Here is an 18,640-nt window from a genome sequence, read left to right on the forward strand (position 1 = left end):
TTAAAACACTCCCAAGTCCGCAGAGGCACTTCTCCGCTTCCCGAGGACGTGTGGTCCCAAAGGAAACCTGTGTCTCAGTCTTGGAGAGGCTGCAGTTGGCGTCATGTCTGTGGGGTCGGCCTCACGCTTCACTTCCCTCCCTGGCCTTGGCTATGTGCACTCGTACGGGCTTCGGGGGCTCCGTAGTCCTGGAGCAATTGTTTGACTGCGTGAGCGGGCCGCTGGCAGAAGCTGGCTCCTGGCTAGCTGTGCCCCTCAGCAAATGTGTTGGTCTGTCCCATGAGGCCTGGGAAGGCAGCAGCATGTGTGTCTCCTCCAAAGCCCGGCTGCCCTCCTGGGACAGAGCTGGGGGTGAGCAGGGCCCCCTCCGTGGGTCCTGGGCGGCAGCAGGGTATTACAGAGAACACAGGATCCCACCGTCTGCAGATAGAGTATATTCACGTTTTGGTGGAAAGAACCAGGAATGTCCTGAGAGGAGCGCCAGGCAGCCGGGCTGGTGGGCAGGAGGAAGGGAGGCGGCCAGTGTTTAGAGACCATGGCCAGTGCCTGGGGCCCGCAGCAGGAGAGACCACCCCCCTGTTCTTGAGGACCCTTTCACTAGGTACAAATTCAAAATTTGTCTAAAAACGAAAACCAAGTAGGAGCCTAAGGAAAACATTCCAGCCGATGACCAGGGTCCATGTCTTTTTATGTGGAGGACTCGTTAGTCCACCCCAGTTTGAAGCACACACAGAGGGCTGAGCCATGGCAGAGACGTGGGCCAGGCACACGGCACATGCTTGGCAGCCACTGCTGTTGCAATCGTAAACGTCTGGAACCCGAGGGAGCCGTGGGTACCCCTGTGTTGAGGTGGGGGGCCGTACTGCTTCTGTCTTCTAGGGGCTGGGCCAGAGCCTGCTGGCCTTTCCATGATAGAGATGTTGCATATCTTAATGGTCCCCGTATTTTATGAATAAGGGTGCCTGTGCCCATGTGCCCATCTGTCCTCTGCTCGCCTGAGGCTGTGCCCACTCCTTCCTCAGGCTCCCCATGGCAGGCTGGGCTCTGGACTGGGATCCTCACTCCCAGTCGGTCACTCGTCCCAGGCCTGTCTCACTGGCAGTTTTGTTACAGGGCACATGGCAGGGGCATCAGAAAGGGCCAGCAGAGAGAGCACAGCAGCTCACAGCCCTGAGTACTGGCCTTTGGACTGTGATGCCTCCCTCCCTTCAAGGCGCTAGCGCGGGGGGATGGAAGTAAGGCTGTGACTCAGCGGGCCTCGGGATAGTGGGTTACTGTTGAGTATCCGGGGGGGCTCGATATTATCACCGAGGTCCTCCAAAGTGGACGAGGGAGGAAGAAGAGAGGGCCAGACAGATGCCACCTGGCTGGCCTTGGGGGTGCGGGAGGGGGCTGTGAGTCGGAGATGAGGATGACCCCTACAGGCCAAAAGACCGGGGTGCCCAGGGGGTGCTAGGTGGTGTCGCTCCGTGGCCCCGAGCACCACGGAGACCGGTACGGCTCAGGGCGCATGGCTGTGTTAGCGAGCCACACCCATGACGTGGCTTTTCCACCCGGCCCGCGCTCAGGGTACATCCGCGAGGGCTTCCTGGCCGTGCAGCATGCGGTGGACCGGGCCATCATGCAGTACCATGCCAACGCCTCCGCGCGCCAGCTGCTCGAGAAGCTCACCGTGACCGCGAAGAGGTTCCCCTACCCGCCCTTCATCTCGGACCCCTTCCTGGCGGCCGTCCAGTACCAGCTGCCGCTGCTGCTTGTGCTCAGCTTCACCTACACGTCGCTCACCGCCATCCGGGCCGTCGTGCGGGAGAAGGAGACGAAGCTCAAGGTAGCCGTGCCCGGTGCGGCTTCCCACCGTCGGGCCGGTTGGGTGCAGGGGGGAGGGGCGTGGGGGCAGGCCGTGGCCCGGGAACTGAGCCACTTGAGCAGCTGGCCATGGAGTGAACGCCCACCATGGTGCAGGCGATCCCCAGGCTTCTGGGAACTCAAGCCCGGTGCACCCAGGTCCTTCACACCCTGCTGAAGCAGCCATGCGTGGGCAGTGTGGTAGGGCCTGACACGCTGAAACGACCACGGCTCGGATGTGCTGGGTCAAGCAGGAGACAGCGTTGAACTAATTTCGGTGGTTCGTTGACGTTTTGGCTGCGGCCAGTATAAAACTCTAAATTATATGCCTACTCATCCAACTTCTGCGGAATACAGCCACCCCCAAGGCCGGACGCTTCAGGGGGCGGCCACACAGAAGGCCCGTTCACATTGCATGGGGCGAGCACAGCCGTGGGTCCACACCGCCAGGCCCAGGGGGACGGGGGTTAAGGGGTATGGAAGGGGTCGTTAACCAAGCACAGCTTGCTTTAACCAAGCACAGCTGTGCAATAGAGTCACCCGTAAACTCATGTTGGCAGTGCTGCCAAAATGACCCAGATTTTATTTGAAGTTCTTCCTTTGGCAGCAGCCACGACACTTAGAATATTCTCGGAGGTGCCACATCTGTGATCACGGGGGCTTGTGAGCTGCGGCAAGCCGGGGGCCGGGAGAGGGACTGGGAGAGGGACAGGGTGCTGTCCGCGTGGGCGCTGGACGTGACGGTGGCGCAGTGGTGACGTGAATGCAGTCAGCAGCAGATGTGAAATGGCTCAGAAGCAAACATTTATGCCCACAGATTCGTGGGTAAAACCAACGTGGCAGATGTTCAGTGATGGTTGAATCTGAGTGGAGGGCGGGAGCACGCTGGGTGAGGGGCGAGGTGGGCTCATCCTGCTGGGAGCCGGAAGCCTGGCCCAGGGGCCAGCACCTAAGACCAAGGAGACAGAGGAGGAGGGCAAGGGATGACAGCACAGGTGGACCGCATCTTCTGCCTGGCGCGTGCTGAGCCTGGGTCCCAGGCTGTCCCTCTGTCGTTCCCTCCTGGCCCACGGGTGACACTGGGCATCCGTACAGACGCACAGGCTCCAGACCACAGGGGCAGGCGTGTCGGAGCATGTGCATGTGGCCCTCTCCCCAGGAATACATGCGCATGATGGGGCTCAGCAGCTGGCTGCACTGGAGCGCCTGGTTCCTCCTGTTCTTCCTCTTCCTCCTCGTGGCCGTCTCCTTCGTGACCCTCCTCTTCTGTGTCCAGGTGAGTGTGGCCTCGTGGAGAACGTGATGGTAGCGTGGACGGGCCCAGCACCCCGGGCAACCCCAGCCTTGGCTCAGGGCTTTCAGAGTGCGTCGGCCCTTCTCCCACCCTCGCTGGTTTTGTTGGAGACGGGCGACCTTTAAGGTGTCCCGGTCTTGTCCCCGCTTCCCGGGCCACACAGGTGAAGAAGGGCGTGGCGGTGCTCACCCACAGCGACCCCTCGCTGGTGCTGGTCTTCCTGCTGTGCTTTGCCACCTCCTCCATCTCCTTCAGCTTCATGGTCAGCACATTCTTCAGCAAAGGTGAGCCAGCCCACCCCCAGGACCGGGGCACCCCAGGGACCCCCAGCCCGGGAAACCCCGGGGGTTCCTCCCGGTGGGCTGGAGGGAGCTGTGTTCTGACAAGACCCGCGGGGTGGCGCAGGCCTGAGTCGTTCTGAAGCTGAAGCTCGGGGAGCTGTTCCTCCTGTTCTGTGTGTGTCCAGAGCCGTCCTAGCCTTGCTCTCCCACCTACATATTGTGGAGAGACCAGGAGGCTGTGGGCGTGTCCCCACGGTGGGCGTGTCTCCACACTTGGGCGTGTCCCTGTGGGTGGGCGTGTGTCTGCAGCTCTTGGATACTGTGGCCACAGGTGTGCCTCCCACCCCAGTGGAGTGTGCTTTTCCCTCTTTTACCAGCGGTGTCCGAGGGTTCAGATCTTGTTTCAGTTCCTGCCACATCTACTAGACCCTGTGTTCCGCCGTCTCCACACTGTCTTCTAGACTCAGCTGGAGCCTCTGGCTCTGTCCTGCGTTGTCTTTCTTTCTCTGTGGTGGCAGCACACACAGAGCAGTGGGCCATCGTCATTGTCCTTGAGCGCACAGTTGAGTGTCAGCAAGCGTGCCCACAGGGTGGTATGACCGTGCCCACCCCCACCCCAGAATTCTTCTGTCTTCCCAGACAGAAGCTGTGTCCCCCTAAACCCTGACTCCCCATCCCTCCTGTCTGTGTGGCTGTGGCCATGCTAAGTAGCCAGCACGAGTGGACTCTCACAGTGTGCGTCCCTTTGTGGCTGGCTTCTCTCGCTGAACCTGCTGTCCTCGGGGTTCATCCCCGTCGTAGCAGGGTTCCTCCTACTGTGTGGATGGGGCGCTTGTGCTCGTCCTCCCACCTCTCCACACACGCGTGTGCACAGCTCAGCGCCTGGAGTCAGGCTGCTGTGAACATGAGCATGCCGGCATGACCTTGAGACCCTCTGGTCTGGTGTGGGGGTACCCAGAAGTGGCATGGCCGGGTCACGTGCTGGCCCTGCGTTTATTGTCTGAGGAGCTGCCGGGCTGTTTCCACTTGACATTCCCGCCTGGAGCGCCCGGCGGCTCCACTCCCTCGCCGCGCTCCTCACATCCTGGTTAGGGGCTGAGCTCGGATAGCAGCCGTCCTGGTTGGCGGTGAGGCGGTATCTGTCCTTCGAGTCTCCAAGTCCCCCCTTCATACTCACAGAAGTCTTCGTGCTGAGTCTGTGTGACTTCCTCACAGCTGTCTTCCAGCTCCCTGGTTGTCTCATTGACCGTGTATGTTCTAAAATGTTCTAGAATCTACCGAGCCTTCCTTTCTCAGGCCGTATTTTTCTTTTGTCGGGTATTTAGCTGATTCTTGTACGCATCCACTTACTCTTGTTTCTTCATCCATTTTTTGGGGAAAACATCCCCCTTTTTTCGGTGGAAGCTCTTCATGTGTTCCTCTTCGTGTTACATCCACGGCTCCCTGATCCTGCAGTCCTGAGTTTCCTGTCACCTGCCTCTCCTCGGAGGACTCTGGACATGTGGCCCATCCCCAGATTGCAAGCCCCAGCTGAGGCTTCTCTCCCAACACTCACACTCACACACAACTTCCCTGAGATGCTCAGCGTGCACACACCCAGCTGTGCCCACCACCACTCCCTGACCTTTTCGCCAGAAGCCCGTCCCCTGTTTCTGCTGGAGCACCCGGTCTTTCCTCCACTCTCACCAGAACACCTTGGGATCATCCCTGACATCCTTCTCTCTCTCACGTTCTACACCATGTCAAATCAGACCTGCAGCTCATGTTCCCACCACTTCCACTGCCCCACCCAGCCACTGTCACTGGCTGGGTTCACGGTGGTGGCTTCGACCTATCTCTCAGTGTCTGCCCTTGCCACGCTTCAGCTCTGGGCACAGTCCATAGTGTGTGCCTCCACAACCCGGCACTCTTCCGCTCAATCCTTCCCCTGACCATCGGTCTCACTCGGAAGGAACAGAGGGAATGGTACAGCCTTCACCCGTGGCCCTGCCCAGCCCCCTTGCTCTAGGCTGGGCACACCCCCTTCTAGCGCTCTCTCCTCTGCCAGGTCAGAGGTTTCCACAGTGCTGTCCACAGCCTCCTGGGGATCTGCAAGATCCTTAGGAGGGTTCGCAAAGTACACACTATTTTTCTAAGAATACCCAGATGTTGTTTGCCTTTTCTACCACATTGATGTGTGCACGGACTGGCCCAGAAGCAAAGGCAGGTAAGACTGTGGCCTCTGAGCACCAGTCAAGACAGGCCCCAAGCTGCACTGGGAGCCATCCCTGCACACACTCCAGCAAGCCAACAACAAACAAGTGTCAACGTCACTCAGAAATGTCCTTGATGAGCAGCAAAAATTTATTGATTTTGTTAAACCTTGACTCTTAAGCATACTTTTCAAATGTTCCGTGGGATGAAACGGGAGGTTCACGTAACGTGCTTGGTTGCGTACTCAAGGGTGATAATTGTCTTCAGGAAGAGTGCCGTGTCTTGTGTGCCGTGGCCGAGTTGTCAGCTAAACTAGCCACTTCCCTCCTGGGACAGCATTTCACTCAAAAGAATGAGCCTCGGATGATAATTACTCACATCTGAGTGTCTGGCAGGCGTATTTCTCAAACGTGAGCTGTCTTTTAAGAGCACCTGACAGTATCTGATGTCAATTGTGAAATCCTAGCTTTCAAGCAAAGAACAGGATTTTACGAACTCGAGCCTAACATCGTGAGCTCGATGGCGACCTAGTACTTAGCCTCTTAGGAGACTGGAGCTCCAATCAGCCAACGTGATATTTCCGTGTGTACGAAAAATTGTGTCCACTCTGGGAGGGTCTGCGGAGTCAACAAGTTACGTTCCGCATGATCAACACAGCACGCCATGAGATCATGTCCAAGGAGTAACCCTTTCGAAGTGCAAAGCAGATTCGCACGTTGCAGAGTGTGAGAGGTTCCTGGGTCAGCCTGGGTCCCCGAGGTACCCGGCCTTTAAGAGATGACTGCCTGGGGCGTGGTGCTTGAAAGACTCTATCGAGGGGGAAGACCCACGCGTGTCTGAGAAGCCTGTCAACGTGCCTGTCCCTTGTCCAGCTGCGAACCCGTGTGAGGCCCCAAACAGCGTACCACGACAGGGCGACCACAAAGCAGCCATAATCCCTTAAACCAGACGCTGCAGAGGCATGTAGACACGGAGCACAGTGCCACTCTCCTCGCTAAATTGCCGGAAATATAGTTGACTTTCATGAAAATACTTATGTTAACTTAAAGTGGCTTTGTTGTTCTGAAAAATCTTTACATTTTCTTAGTACTGGGTTGCTGTACGGTAAGAACTGGTACGTGTGTGTGCGTGTGCATGACCCACGCGAGTACACGTTCTCTGATGTCCTCGATCACTTCTAAGTCCATAGAGGGGTTGTAAGCTCAGAGCACCTGAGGGCTGCCGGCACGAACCACAGCCAGGCCGTTCTCCCCGACTCACCCATCACGCCTTTACCACGCATCACCTTCCAGTCAGAGCTGTGCTTGGCCTGCTGGCTACTGTCACAGCCCCAGCCCAGGGGATGCCTGGCCCCTGTCTGCGCCTTGTTACTCTGCCCGGGACTGTCCCTACCCAGCACACTCCGTTCTGCTCTGTTACCCTCTGTGTCCTTGGTGGCTTGCAAGCTCCGGGAGGGGAGGGGTTCGTGTGTGTGGTTGTGACAGATGCCCCGGTGCCGGCCACAGGACCTGTCTTGGAACGGATGAGTGAGAGCGGATGGACGTGGTGAGAAGCAGGCCTAGGCTGGGCTGGGCTGTGTCCGCAGTACTTTGTCAGGGCAAAGTCTGCAGGAGAGGGCTGGGGACATCCGTGTGGGGGTCGCCTGGGTGGGAGGGCGTGCGGCCCCAGGTGAGGTCAGGGTCCCTGCAGAGCATGCGCGTGACAAGAGGAGCGGCCAAGCCTGGGGTCCACCAGCCCTGGGGCTTGCGTCCCCGCACAGTGGCGGATGCCGGGCGCTCCCCCGTGCTCAGCACACGTCTCTTCTTTCTGTCCGTAGCCAACATGGCAGCCGCCATAGGGGGCTTCCTCTACTTCTTCACCTATATCCCATACTTCTTCGTTGCTCCCCGATACAACTGGATGACTCTCAGCCAAAAGCTGCTCTCCTGTCTCCTGTCCAACGTTGCCATGGCAATGGGAGCCCAGCTCATAGGGAAATTTGAAGCGAAAGGTGAGTCTCTTCCTTCTGATGAGCAGCCCTCGCCAACTGAGCAACAAGGGAGCGTGCTCAGGGCCGTCTCCAGCGCGTGGCTCCAGGACAGCTCACAGAGCAGAGCAGGGGACGGCAGGGGACGACAGGCGCTCTGCGGTGGGGAGGCTCCTGCCCCCACAGATGGGAGGTGCAGCAAGAGTCCCAGGGGAGGCGGCCCAGACCCGGACTCTCAGAGGACAGAGCACTAATGTGCCCAGCGTGGCGATGGCCACCACTGGCCTTGAGCTCCTGCCCGGGAGCAGACGTGAGCACCTGTGTCCCGTGAAGGACCTGCTTGATACCTCAGTGAGCCACTGCCTGCACCTGGGGTGCTCAGAACAGTGAGGCCCTGGCCTCAGAGTCTGCGGGAGTTGACCCGCCCCCTGCTCTTGGTCAGGTGCCGGAACGGGTGCCTCCCTGTGCAGTGAGTGGGAATCACAGCCTAGCACTGTTTTTGTGATTTTCATGAAATTTCCTGATTTCATGAAATATCACAAGGGTTGAATAAAACACGTCACTGGTACATGGGCCACCTGCTCGGTTTCAAGGGTGGGGTCAAGCCTACTGCTCTAAAGGGTAGAGAGGCCTCCATGGGGAAGCCCACCTGCTGGCGGTGCTCTGGGGATGACCTCAGAGGGGCAGAGAGGGCTGTCGCCACCGAGAAGAGGCAAGAGGGTGAGCGTGAGCTTCTGTGTGGCCCTGACATTGTGCTAGCCTCTCCCGTGTGGGGACGGACCTGTGCGTCTGCGGGCACTGGGCCCTGTGCTACCCGGCTTCTCTGTCTCGGGCTGCGTGGTCTCATGGTCTTGTGTCTCATAGCCCTGGCTCTTGTGGTTTCCTAGCATGGGTCTGTGGGAGGAGGGAGGTCGCGGATCCTCCATGTGGCCTTATCTTTCATTAGAGTTGTTTTCTCCTGTGGTGGTGTCTTCTCGCACTTTGGCCTGTAACCGTCTGTCTCTGTGTTTAGCTGTGTGGGATAAATGTAGACTTTTTCAATGCACTGGGCCTTCCAGGGTTCGAACACTTTCATAAAAGCTGTTAACCAAGAACCTAACTGTAGGGCAGCTCTTGGTCTTCAAGACCGAAGCAAAACTTGAAAATAGGCAAACTTCTCGTCGTTTGAAAGTGACCGAGACCAAAAGACAGCTCTTTAGAGCTGACAGAGGGTAGCTGGCCGTGCGGAGGCCGCAGGCCCCATTTGGGCTGTGATGTTCCAAATGCAAAGGAAGGCAAGACCTGCGGGGACTAGAAGTCGAGCTTTACTTGTGCCTCAAGTGCTTGTGATTTTTGGAAAGAGTTGTAGTGAATATACACTATTCGCGTGGGACTTCCCCAAATCATGCACATGTATCCCTGTATCTGTGCGTGAGTAGGCATGTACAGTGTATGTGCACACGCGTGGGTGAGTATGTGGGTCGTGCTGTGTCTTTCAGGCGTGGGTGTCCAGTGGCGAGACCTCCTGAGTCCCGTCAATGTGGATGACAACTTCTCCTTTGGGCAAGTGCTGGGGATGCTGCTGCTGGACTCCGTCCTCTACGGCCTGGTGACCTGGTATGTGGAGGCGGTGCTCCCAGGGGAGTTCGGCGTGCCCCAGCCCTGGTACTTCTTCATCATGGTGAGTTCCGCACACTGGCCACCTCCGGGGGGGAGGGGTGCCCTCCGCACGTGTTCCGGGCCCCTCTAGTCCCTGGCACGCGACCCCGTCCCACGTGCAGTCAGTGAGCCGTGTGTCCCCAGAGACCCTAAGGCCCGCCCCGAGCCGAGAGGAGCATGCACTGCACTCCAGGGTGTGCGAGAAGGGCTCGTGCTGCTGTCACGGGACCAGCACGCCCCACACCTGTGGCCTCCTCTCAGACAAACATCCCCCTAGCTTTTCTGCCCACAAAGTAAAAATGATTCCCACACAATCCCCTCACCCGAGATGAACTGGGCTGATCCTGTTTGGATTGTTTTTCTGCACACGTGCGTAGCACACACATTCGCCTATGTCTGTAGAAAGGGATCATGCTGTAAAGATGCCTGGAACTTATCTTTTTCCTTTTAACCTAATTTAGCTATCTTAACTCTAAACGTATGGATCTGTTTTTAAATATACTTTTAGATTTTTACCTATTTGCATTTGTGAGTTTTATTTTTTTGGATTACGTTGTCTGTACTCGGGAAGGCTGCCAGGGACCATGTGCCCAGACGGCAGGTCAGGAAAGGGGCTCTGAGCCTCCCCAGGATAGAGGAGGGAGGAGCCCTGTGCCCCCGGGGCCGCTCTGTGGCCTTGGCCTCGCGGTACAGAGGACCCGTGACCTGTCTGTATTCAGCGTGTCGGTGAAGGTTTGGCTTTCATCACACACAAAATGAGCCAACCAGGATCAGCTGCTCATCAGAGGTCTGATTTCCATCCTAGCCCTCGTACTGGTGTGGGCACCCGCAGACGGTTTTGGGAAAAGAAGAGGAAGATGATGACCCAGAGAAGGTGCTCAGAACCGAGTACTTTGAGGCGGAGCCGGAGGACCTGGTAGCTGGGATCAAGATCAAGCATGTGACCAAGGTGCCACCCCCTGTGGACTGGGCAGGGACGGGGACCTCGTGCCACAGCACGTGCCACCTTGTTCAGGGCTCTCTCCAAGCCAGTGACCATCCCCCAGGCCATGTTGTCCCCAGGACACCCGTGGCTGCCCTCTGACCAGGTCTCCGGGCACCAGCCACTCTGCAGGCTCCATCCCCAGGCCCCGGGGGACTCAGGCTTGAGTCAGCAAACGCTAGCTGTGCTCACCGCACAGGGATAGACACTGGGGACCTGCCTGGGTCAGGGGATGTTGAGAGTGGCTGGGAGCAGCATGGCCTCCGGTCAGACCCTGCCCAAAATTCCCCGCCTCTGCACTGATTGAGACCCTCCGGCAGGCAAGCCGGGGGCATTCCTGAGGGCAGCTGGGGGCGGGGCCCACAGTCCAGGGCTCCCTCTGCCTTTGCCGCAGGTGTTCAGAGTGGGGAACAAGGGCAAGGTGGCCGTCAGAGACTTGAACCTGAACCTGTATGAGGGGCAGATCACGGTGCTTCTGGGCCACAACGGCGCAGGGAAGACCACCACTCTCTCCATGCTCACAGGTGAGGGGCCACGGCCTCTGCCCCAGCAGCCCCGCCACAGGCTCGTGCACCCACCGAGGCGGGAGCAGGCTCACAGGTGACCTCGACCAGGCTGCTTGGGAGAATGGAGCGACCCGGGGCACACCAGAGCCAACCAGTGGGTATCCACACTGCACTCATACCTCTGGGTCTTCTGCTTTCCCTTAGGTCTCTTTCCCCCGACCAGCGGACGGGCGTATATCAACGGGTATGAGATTTCACAGGACATGGTCCAGATCCGCAAGAGCCTGGGCCTGTGCCCGCAGCATGATGTGCTGTTTGACAACCTGACGGTCGCAGAACACCTGCGCTTTTACGCACAGGTGAGCTGGCAGCTGAGCAGACTTGGGGCCCTGCCGGCTCCATGGCCTGCATGCTCTTGCCCCAGGACGTGAGCCCCCATCCCCAGCCAGCAGAATCCATTCTGAGAAGCCTTTGCGGACCTGCAGTGGGGGCAGGGAGGGATGTGAGGCCACCAGGTGCCACTCATGGAGGAAAGGGGACGATGCTGAGGACAGGCTCCCCGCGGACTGGACGGGCCAGCCCCTCGCCCCCGCGGGAGCCCCTGTTGGACCTCTCCATCCCCACTTTCGCAGCTGAAGGGCTTGTCCCGTCGGAAGTGCCCCGAGGAAGTCCAGCGGATGCTGCACGTGCTCGGCCTGGAGGACAAGCAGGACACCCTGAGCCGGTTCCTGAGCGGGGGCATGAGGCGCAAGCTCTCCATCGGGATCGCCCTCATAGCGGGCTCCAAGGTAGGCGGGCGGGAGGCCATGCACGGGGACGGCCACCTGGCTCTTGGGCTCGGGCTGGATGCAGCCCCCGGACGCTGGCAGAGCGGCCCGGCCAGCATGGGGACGGCTACATCTTCCCAAACCGGAGCCTCATGGGGCCTCCTGCACAGCCGGCCCTGGCCCGCGACCCTGCTCTGCCCCCACCCCCAGCAGCCACCACTCTGCCCGCAGGTGCTGATGCTGGACGAGCCCACCTCGGGCATGGACGCCCTCTCCAGGAGGGCCATCTGGGACCTCCTGCAGCAGCACAAGAGCGACCGCACCATGCTGCTGACCACGCACTTCATGGACGAGGCTGACCTGCTGGGGGACCGCGTGGCCATCATGGCCAAGGGGGAGCTACAGTGCTGCGGGTCCTCGATGTTTCTCAAGCGGAAGTACGGTGAGTGGCGCGGGCGGGCGGGCCGGCCGGCCTCCCTCCCTTCCCCACGGGCCCTGGCCCTGGCCCGGGGACAGTTTGCTTCCCTGGAGGGCCCCCGAGACAGGAGCGGGGAGCGAGGTGCTGGTTAGGATGATGTCCATCTGTGAACAGGTAAGGAGAGTAGCCAAGTGCCCGCCAAGGCCGCAGAGACCAGCGGTGCCCTTGGAGAGGCCACGCTCGGTAGCATAGAGGCTCTCAAGCCAGCGGCCCGTGGCATGTCCAGGGCCGGTGGCTAGTGCGTTGTTTGCCACATGAGCATGGCTTCCTTTCTCGAGGGCAGTCTGACACAGTCTAGCATGGCTGGTCCACCTGGGTCCTGCCCACAGGAGAGAGCAAAGACAGAAGCCAAGCTCCCTTCCTCAGACACCCAGCCGCATCCTCCTCAGGATGGAGGGAGGTTGGAGGGAGGCCAGAGAGGATGGCCATGGTCCCAGCTCCCTGGCAGAGAAAGCAGGGAGCACAGGTCTCAGGGAAAGCTCCTGTCACAGCCTCTGAGACTTGGAGCCTGGAGTCTAGTCCCGCTTGGGCCTCGTGTCCTTGCTGTACAGCAACCCCCACCCCAAGTCCTCTGGCATCTCTGCCCAGCAGAGGGTGGAGAGGCCAGGCCCTCAGGCCAGTGGGCACCCAGAGGCTCCACTCTCCAGCCCCTGCCCCATGAGCCGGCCCTCGTCGGGAGCCCGGGCCCCGGGGAGACAGCCTCCTTGGTGTTCAGGTGCAGGCTACCACATGACGCTGGTGAAGGAGCCTCACTGCGACCCCGAGGCCATCTCCCGGCTGGTGCAGCACCACGTCCCCACTGCCACGCTGGAGAGCAGAGCTGGCGCAGAGCTGTCCTTTGTGCTCCCCAAGGAGAGCACACACAGGTGCGCACTGGGGCCTACACGGGGTGGAGGAGAGGGCTCCGTGGGCCTCTGGGGCTCCAGGCTTAGAGTCCCCCTACCACTGTCCATGTCGGGCTCTGCCAGCAGGGACCTGTGACAGCACAGGGCAAACCCGCTTGCTGGGCCCGGCAAGCAGGCCTCCCAGTGCTGCGGAGCCGGCGGACCGTCCTGTACCTGGAGGGAGAGTGTGTGTGCCCCGCAGCCCCAGGTCGGGCATGCACAGCAGCCGCTCCGAGTTCCTGTGAGGCCTGTACTTGTGTATCTTCCTGGTGTCAGGCTTGGCGTCCTGCAGAGTCCTGGTGTGGGGGGGTAACAACCAAAGTCCGACTCACATTAAGAAAATGTAGGTATAAATCTGGAAAGTTCTTTTAATCTTGCCACAAGCCCAGGTGACGGGTAGAGCTTTAATAAATTCATATGGGTTCCCTGACCCAGTTACACCACGACATCATCAGTGTCTGTGCTGTGTCTCCATGCTTATGATTTTCCCCCAGAAAACATGCTAGTGAATCCTCTTCTAGAAAGGTCTCTGAACCTCCAGTGAGCCCCGCTTAGGTTAGAATCCCAGTGGTGGGGTAAATTGTACCCCGTTCCCTCCTAGAAAGGAGGCGTGTTTGACGTCCCTGTCAGCAGGGTGGGAGGGGACTGCGCTACCCCACGGCCTCAGCGTCCAGCACTGTTTTCCTAAACACCTGTGTATCCGGCAGGCGAAGCTGGGCTTTTCCGCTCCTGCTAGCAGGCGGTGGGGTCAGACCACAGCGCGTTGTGCCTCCAGGAGCTGCTTTCTCTGGACGGTGTGTGTGTTCTGTCCCTTGCTCACTTATCCATCAGAGTGTTCGACATGTTAACATCCGCCATTTTTTGCTGTAGTTTTTTGCAGTTGGTCGCTGGCTAGTTCTGTGGGCTCTGTTTGCCACGCAGAAACTTGGTGTGCAATGGGTCGTACCTTCACCCTGTGTTCATTTTTCCTACAAAGTGTTACCCCACAGGCCTTTGGGTTTGTTTTGTGAGTTCACGTGGACCGGTACTATGGAACACCCCCACAGGCCCAGGTACCCCGGGTAGAAGGTCCCATGGGGACAGAAAAGGAGGACACCAAGCCCGCAGGGTTTTTTGCAGTGGCTTTGCAAGGACGGAGGTCCCTTTGTTCCCCCAGACAGAGAAGCAAGCTGCCTCGGAAGGCACTTGTGTGGTTGAAGATGTGGTTTTCACTCCGGGTCTTGCTCCCAGGTTTGAAGGTCTGTTCTCGAAGCTGGAGAAGCAGCGGAAGGAGCTGGGGGTTGCCAGCTTTGGGGCCTCCGTCACCACCATGGAAGAGGTCTTCCTTCGGTCAGTAGACATACACTTCCGACAGACAGGCGCACATGCCTGGCTAACGTCACGCCCAACACCCCCCAACGGGCGGCCGGACAGCCGGCTGCAAGCAGGGCCCCAAGTTCCCCACGGCACTCACCCAGCAGAGGGCCCCTGAGCTTAGGCCCTGGAAACTTCCGTCCTTCCTCATGGGGAATGTGCAGCATCCCCGGGGCCCCTTCCTGGAGCAAGTGTCTGTCCAGGATGAAGGTGGGGCCTGGACAGGCGGAGGCCCAGAACCGCGGGCAGGGACAACAAACGTATCTGCCAGGCTTGTCTTGAGGGCGTATTTGGCAGACAGAGTGCTAAGAACCAGATGTACAAAAGGAAGTGCGAGGTACGTGTCTGTCCTTGAGGATCCTGGGCAGATCCTAGAGCAGGCAACAGGGCAGCGAGTGCGCATGGCTGAGATCACTCTTGGGCACCAGGGTGGCCCAGGCCAGCCTGTGGCCCAGCACCCAGGGGCCTGCCGGCCTCACTGCCTGTGCCCCCCCACACGCCCGGCCCTGGCTGTGAATGCTGGCTCTGGCCCGTCTCCCAGGGAGGCGGGGTCCTTGTGGGCAGAGCAGGTCCCTTGTCTGGTTGTCTGTCTCTGCCAGACTTTGCTCGACTACGGTGCCCAGTGTCTGGGGCACATGTTGATGAACCAGTGAGGGAACGAAACTCTAGCCAGGACAGCCAATGGCATGTTCCTCCTCCTCCGCGGGGACAGCCAAGCGGTGACCAGGCCTCTCGTGTCTCGGCGCAGGGTCGGCAAGCTGGTGGACAGCAGCATGGACATCCAGGCCATCCAGCTCCCTGCCTTGCAGTACCAGCATGAGAGGCGGGCGAGTGACTGGGCCGTGGACAGCCACCTGTGTGGGGCCATGGACCCGACCAATGGCGTAGGCTCCCTGATCGAGGACGAGTGCACCACCGCCAAGCTCAACACTGGGGTGAGCGCAGGAGGCTGGGGGACCCCTGAGCCCCACATGTTAGGTGTCCACGGGGGCAGACAAGGGCTTGCGGAAGGAAGCGCAACTCGCTGGGAAGCGGTCAGAGTACAGGTCACACGGTCATGCCATGGAGGAGGAAAACCCGGAATGTTTGAACCGGCAGCTGTTGTTTTCCTTTTGTCACTGGGCTGCTCACCGATGAGTGGATGTAGCACGTGACGCTCACGGTGCTCCGTGGACTGAGGACTAGCCGTGGGCCTCGTGCTCTCTGGTGAGGCAGAGGGCAGCATCCGGGGGGCCTGGGCCCAGGTGTACAGCTGCCATATGGCTGAGCCAGGCTCCAAACCTGGTGCCTCCACTGGGAGGACAGAGAAGGGCAGCCCTCTGCTCCCTTGTGAGTGCCGCCCGGGTCCTCCCACCAGCAAGGGCAGGGCACCAGGCAAGAGTAGAGGCCTCGGTGCCCCTGTGGGACCACAGCTGGTCCCCCTGTGCCCAGCACCTGCCGGGCCTCCATGGTGGTGTGAACCACCTCTGAGGCTGAGTCGCGTTACTGAAGGAGCTTCGCAAGCAGCCCTGGGGCCTTGGGGCACATATGTCAGCCTGGAGCCCCAGGCTCGCGTTTGGACTGGGCCCGCGGCTGCTGCACGGGGTTCCCAGGCTGGGCCTGCGTAGCAGCCACGGCAGCTCATCTCCTCTGCCGCAGCTCGCCCTCCACTGCCAGCAGTTCTGGGCCATGTTCCTGAAGAAGGCCGCATACAGCCTGCGCGAGTGGAAGATGGTGGTGGCCCAGGTCCTGGTCCCGCTGACGTGCGTCACCCTGGCCCTCCTGGCCGTCAACTACTCCTCTGAGACCTTCGACGACCCCAAGCTGGAGCTGACCCTGGGTGCCTACGGCCGCACCGTCGTGCCCTTCGCTGTCCCAGGGGCCTCCCGGCTGGATCAGCAGCTGGCCGAGCGTCTGAAGGGCATGCTGCAGGCTTCGGGCCAGGAGCCGCGGGAGGTGCTGGGTAAGTGGCAGCCACGGGGCCCGAGCTCCGCCCTCTGAGCCTGGCTTCTCAGCCCAGGCGCTGTGCACCTCGTCCTCACACACAGAGGATGTTCGGAAGCCTCCCCCTCCCCCACTCCATCACGACAATCACAGACACCTCCAGACCTTGCCCTTGGGGGAGAAGGCTGTTGGCCAGAGTCAGAGGCAGGCACAGGCAGTGTCAAGGGCTCAGGTTTGCCCGGGTGGCCATGTACCCAGGTTGTCTGTTTCGGGGCCATTGGAGGTGACGTGCGAAACCTCCGTGGCCTCTGTTTGCCAGGCAGGTCACCACATGCACTGAGGGGACACTGCTCTTTCTTCTATCCCATCAAGCCCGAATGATCTCTGTCCCCAGTGGTGGCAGCCGGATGCTGCCCCGGGCTGGGAGCAGGCCTTGGGCTTGGGCTCAACGGGTCGTGCGGGAAGGTTGGCTCAGGTCACCGCTCCCCTCCCACATCCTGGCCAGCACACTGGCTGGCCAGCGGGTCTTGGCAGGAGTCGGTTCTTGTCTGGGGAAGGCTGAATGCCCTGGCATAGGCTGTCCCTGCAGTGGGCCCTGGTGACGGCAGGCGCGTGTGCAGCCCCGCCCACCACCGTCACCGCTTATCTCCGCCAAGACCACGCTCCTGTCACCTCTGTGCACCCCAGCTGGGTGCTGGCTGCCACCCAGCCAGGCCCCAGGAGCTGGAGGCTCTCATGGCACACAGGGGCTCTGGGGCACTCAGGACATAGCCTCGGGTGCCCCTGCCTCAGTCCTTCTGGAACGCCAAAGTGTCCATCTCCTCGTCAAGCACGTGGGTTTGACCACCTCGCTGTGTGGACTCATTACGCCATATTTAGGGACATCTTCTTTTTCTTGTGTAACAGCAGCTGCGGCCAACCCGGGAAGCCTTTGTAACTTTTTTTTTTTTTTAATATTTTAGTTATTTATTTGACAGACAGAGAGAGGTCACAGGTAGGCAGAGAGGCAGGCAGAGAGAGAGGAGGAAGCAGGCTCCCCTCAGAGCAGAGAGCCCGATGCGGGGCTCCATCCCAGGACCCTGAGATCATGACCTGAGCTGAAGGCAGAGGCTTAACCCACTGAGCCACCCAGAGGCCCCTGCCTTTGTAATTCTTGACGTTAGGGCTCACGGACATGTCCCTGTTCTCTCAGTGACCCTCGTCCCGGGGGCAGGTGTCCTCGTTGGCCCTGTTTATAGAGAGAGGGAGGCAGGCCCGGGGTAGCCAGGGTGTGAGCAGGTGTGAGCGATGCTGGAGGGAGCTGGCCGGCAACGAGCTCAGGGCAGGCCCAGCACGCGCGTTGGGAACGCCTCTCACCACGCATCTGCCGCGGAGTAAAGTGAGGGCCAGCAGGACTGAGGCAGGTCCTGGCCTCCCAGAACCCAAATGCCCGGGGGGGCGGTCCAAGACCTGAAATAGTGATCGACTGGGGTTCTTCCGGGTGACCAGGGAGCGTTCCTCCTCCCTGGGCCCCCTCCCCCAGGTACTGTTAGTTTTCTTTTTTTTTTTTTTCAGATTTTGTTCATTTATTTGAGAGAGAGCGCGGGCACGTGCACACAGAGGGAGGGATAAAGGGAGAAGCAGGCTCCCCGCGGAGCAGGGAGCCCGACACGGGGCTCCATCCCAGGACCCTGAGGTCACGGCCAGAGCCGAAGGCAGACACTTAACCCATTGAGTCACCCAGACGCCCCGGGCCACTCTTTTTAAAAACCATCTTTTTTTTTTTTTTATTCCTGATTATGAAGGGGTACTTTTTCATTCCATAAAAACTAGAACACCAGGAAAACAGGCAGGGGTCCTATCTGATCGCAGCCCCTGAGGGCAGCCCCTCCCTGCCAGCCCAGCGCCCATTACCTGAGACAGCTCTGCCTTTCAGAGCCTGGCCTCCTGCCATGTAACCCTGGCCCGCCGCTGCTCCCTATAGCATCCCCCCAGCCCGGGACAGGAAGAGGAGCTCTCCTCATCCCTGTGGCCTCCTGTGGCTACAGGGTCCCCACTCACCCGAGCCCTGCAGCCTCAGGCCCCGCCCCTCCCATGACACTGCTCCGGGGCCCACGGACTCCGACCATGTGAGGAGAAGGCAGCCTGTCCTTCCCAGCTTCCTCCAGGCCTGAGCTCCTCAGAGTGGATGCCTTGGGTACGTGCCCTGGGGAGCTGTTCACCACTGACGCTTCATTGTCCCCCAGGTGATCTGGAGGAGTTCCTGATTTTCAGGGCCTCGGTGGAGGGAGGCGGCTTCAATGAGCGGTGCCTGGTGGCAGTGTCCTTCAGAGACGTGGGTGAGTGGACGGTGGTCACGGCCCTGTTCAACAACCAGGCCTACCATTCCCCCGCCACCGCGCTGGCCATCGTGGACAACCTTCTGTTCAAGCAGCTGTGTGGCCCCTTGGCCTCCATCGTGGTCTCCAACTACCCCCAGCCCCGGAACACCCTGCAGGCCGCCAAGGACCAGTTCAACGAGTACGTGCGCTACCCCGTCCCTCGGCCCAGC

At 60.0% G+C, this 18,640-nt stretch overlaps 1 protein-coding gene across 3 annotated transcripts in view; it reads left to right on the forward strand.

Moving 5' to 3' along the window:
* ABCA3 (ATP binding cassette subfamily A member 3) overlaps nt 1–18,640 on the forward strand; it is a 39,002-nt gene that overhangs the window by 11,371 nt on the left and 8,991 nt on the right. For all 3 annotated transcript variants that reach the window (XM_059415626.1, XM_059415624.1, XM_059415625.1), the window contains exons 8-22: nt 1,569–1,828; nt 3,005–3,121; nt 3,303–3,423; nt 7,430–7,603; nt 9,058–9,239; nt 10,023–10,166; nt 10,594–10,723; nt 10,910–11,064; nt 11,338–11,493; nt 11,704–11,914; nt 12,666–12,816; nt 14,065–14,163; nt 14,936–15,122; nt 15,826–16,129; nt 18,336–18,609. In XM_059415626.1, coding sequence (XP_059271609.1) covers nt 1,569–1,828; nt 3,005–3,121; nt 3,303–3,423; nt 7,430–7,603; nt 9,058–9,239; nt 10,023–10,166; nt 10,594–10,723; nt 10,910–11,064; nt 11,338–11,493; nt 11,704–11,914; nt 12,666–12,816; nt 14,065–14,163; nt 14,936–15,122; nt 15,826–16,129; nt 18,336–18,609 — 2,665 coding nt within the window. The remainder of the gene's footprint in view (nt 1–1,568; nt 1,829–3,004; nt 3,122–3,302; nt 3,424–7,429; nt 7,604–9,057; nt 9,240–10,022; nt 10,167–10,593; nt 10,724–10,909; nt 11,065–11,337; nt 11,494–11,703; nt 11,915–12,665; nt 12,817–14,064; nt 14,164–14,935; nt 15,123–15,825; nt 16,130–18,335; nt 18,610–18,640) is intronic.

This window comes from Mustela nigripes, chromosome 11 (genome assembly GCF_022355385.1).
Source record: "Mustela nigripes isolate SB6536 chromosome 11, MUSNIG.SB6536, whole genome shotgun sequence".
Taxonomy (NCBI): Eukaryota; Metazoa; Chordata; class Mammalia; order Carnivora; family Mustelidae; genus Mustela; species Mustela nigripes.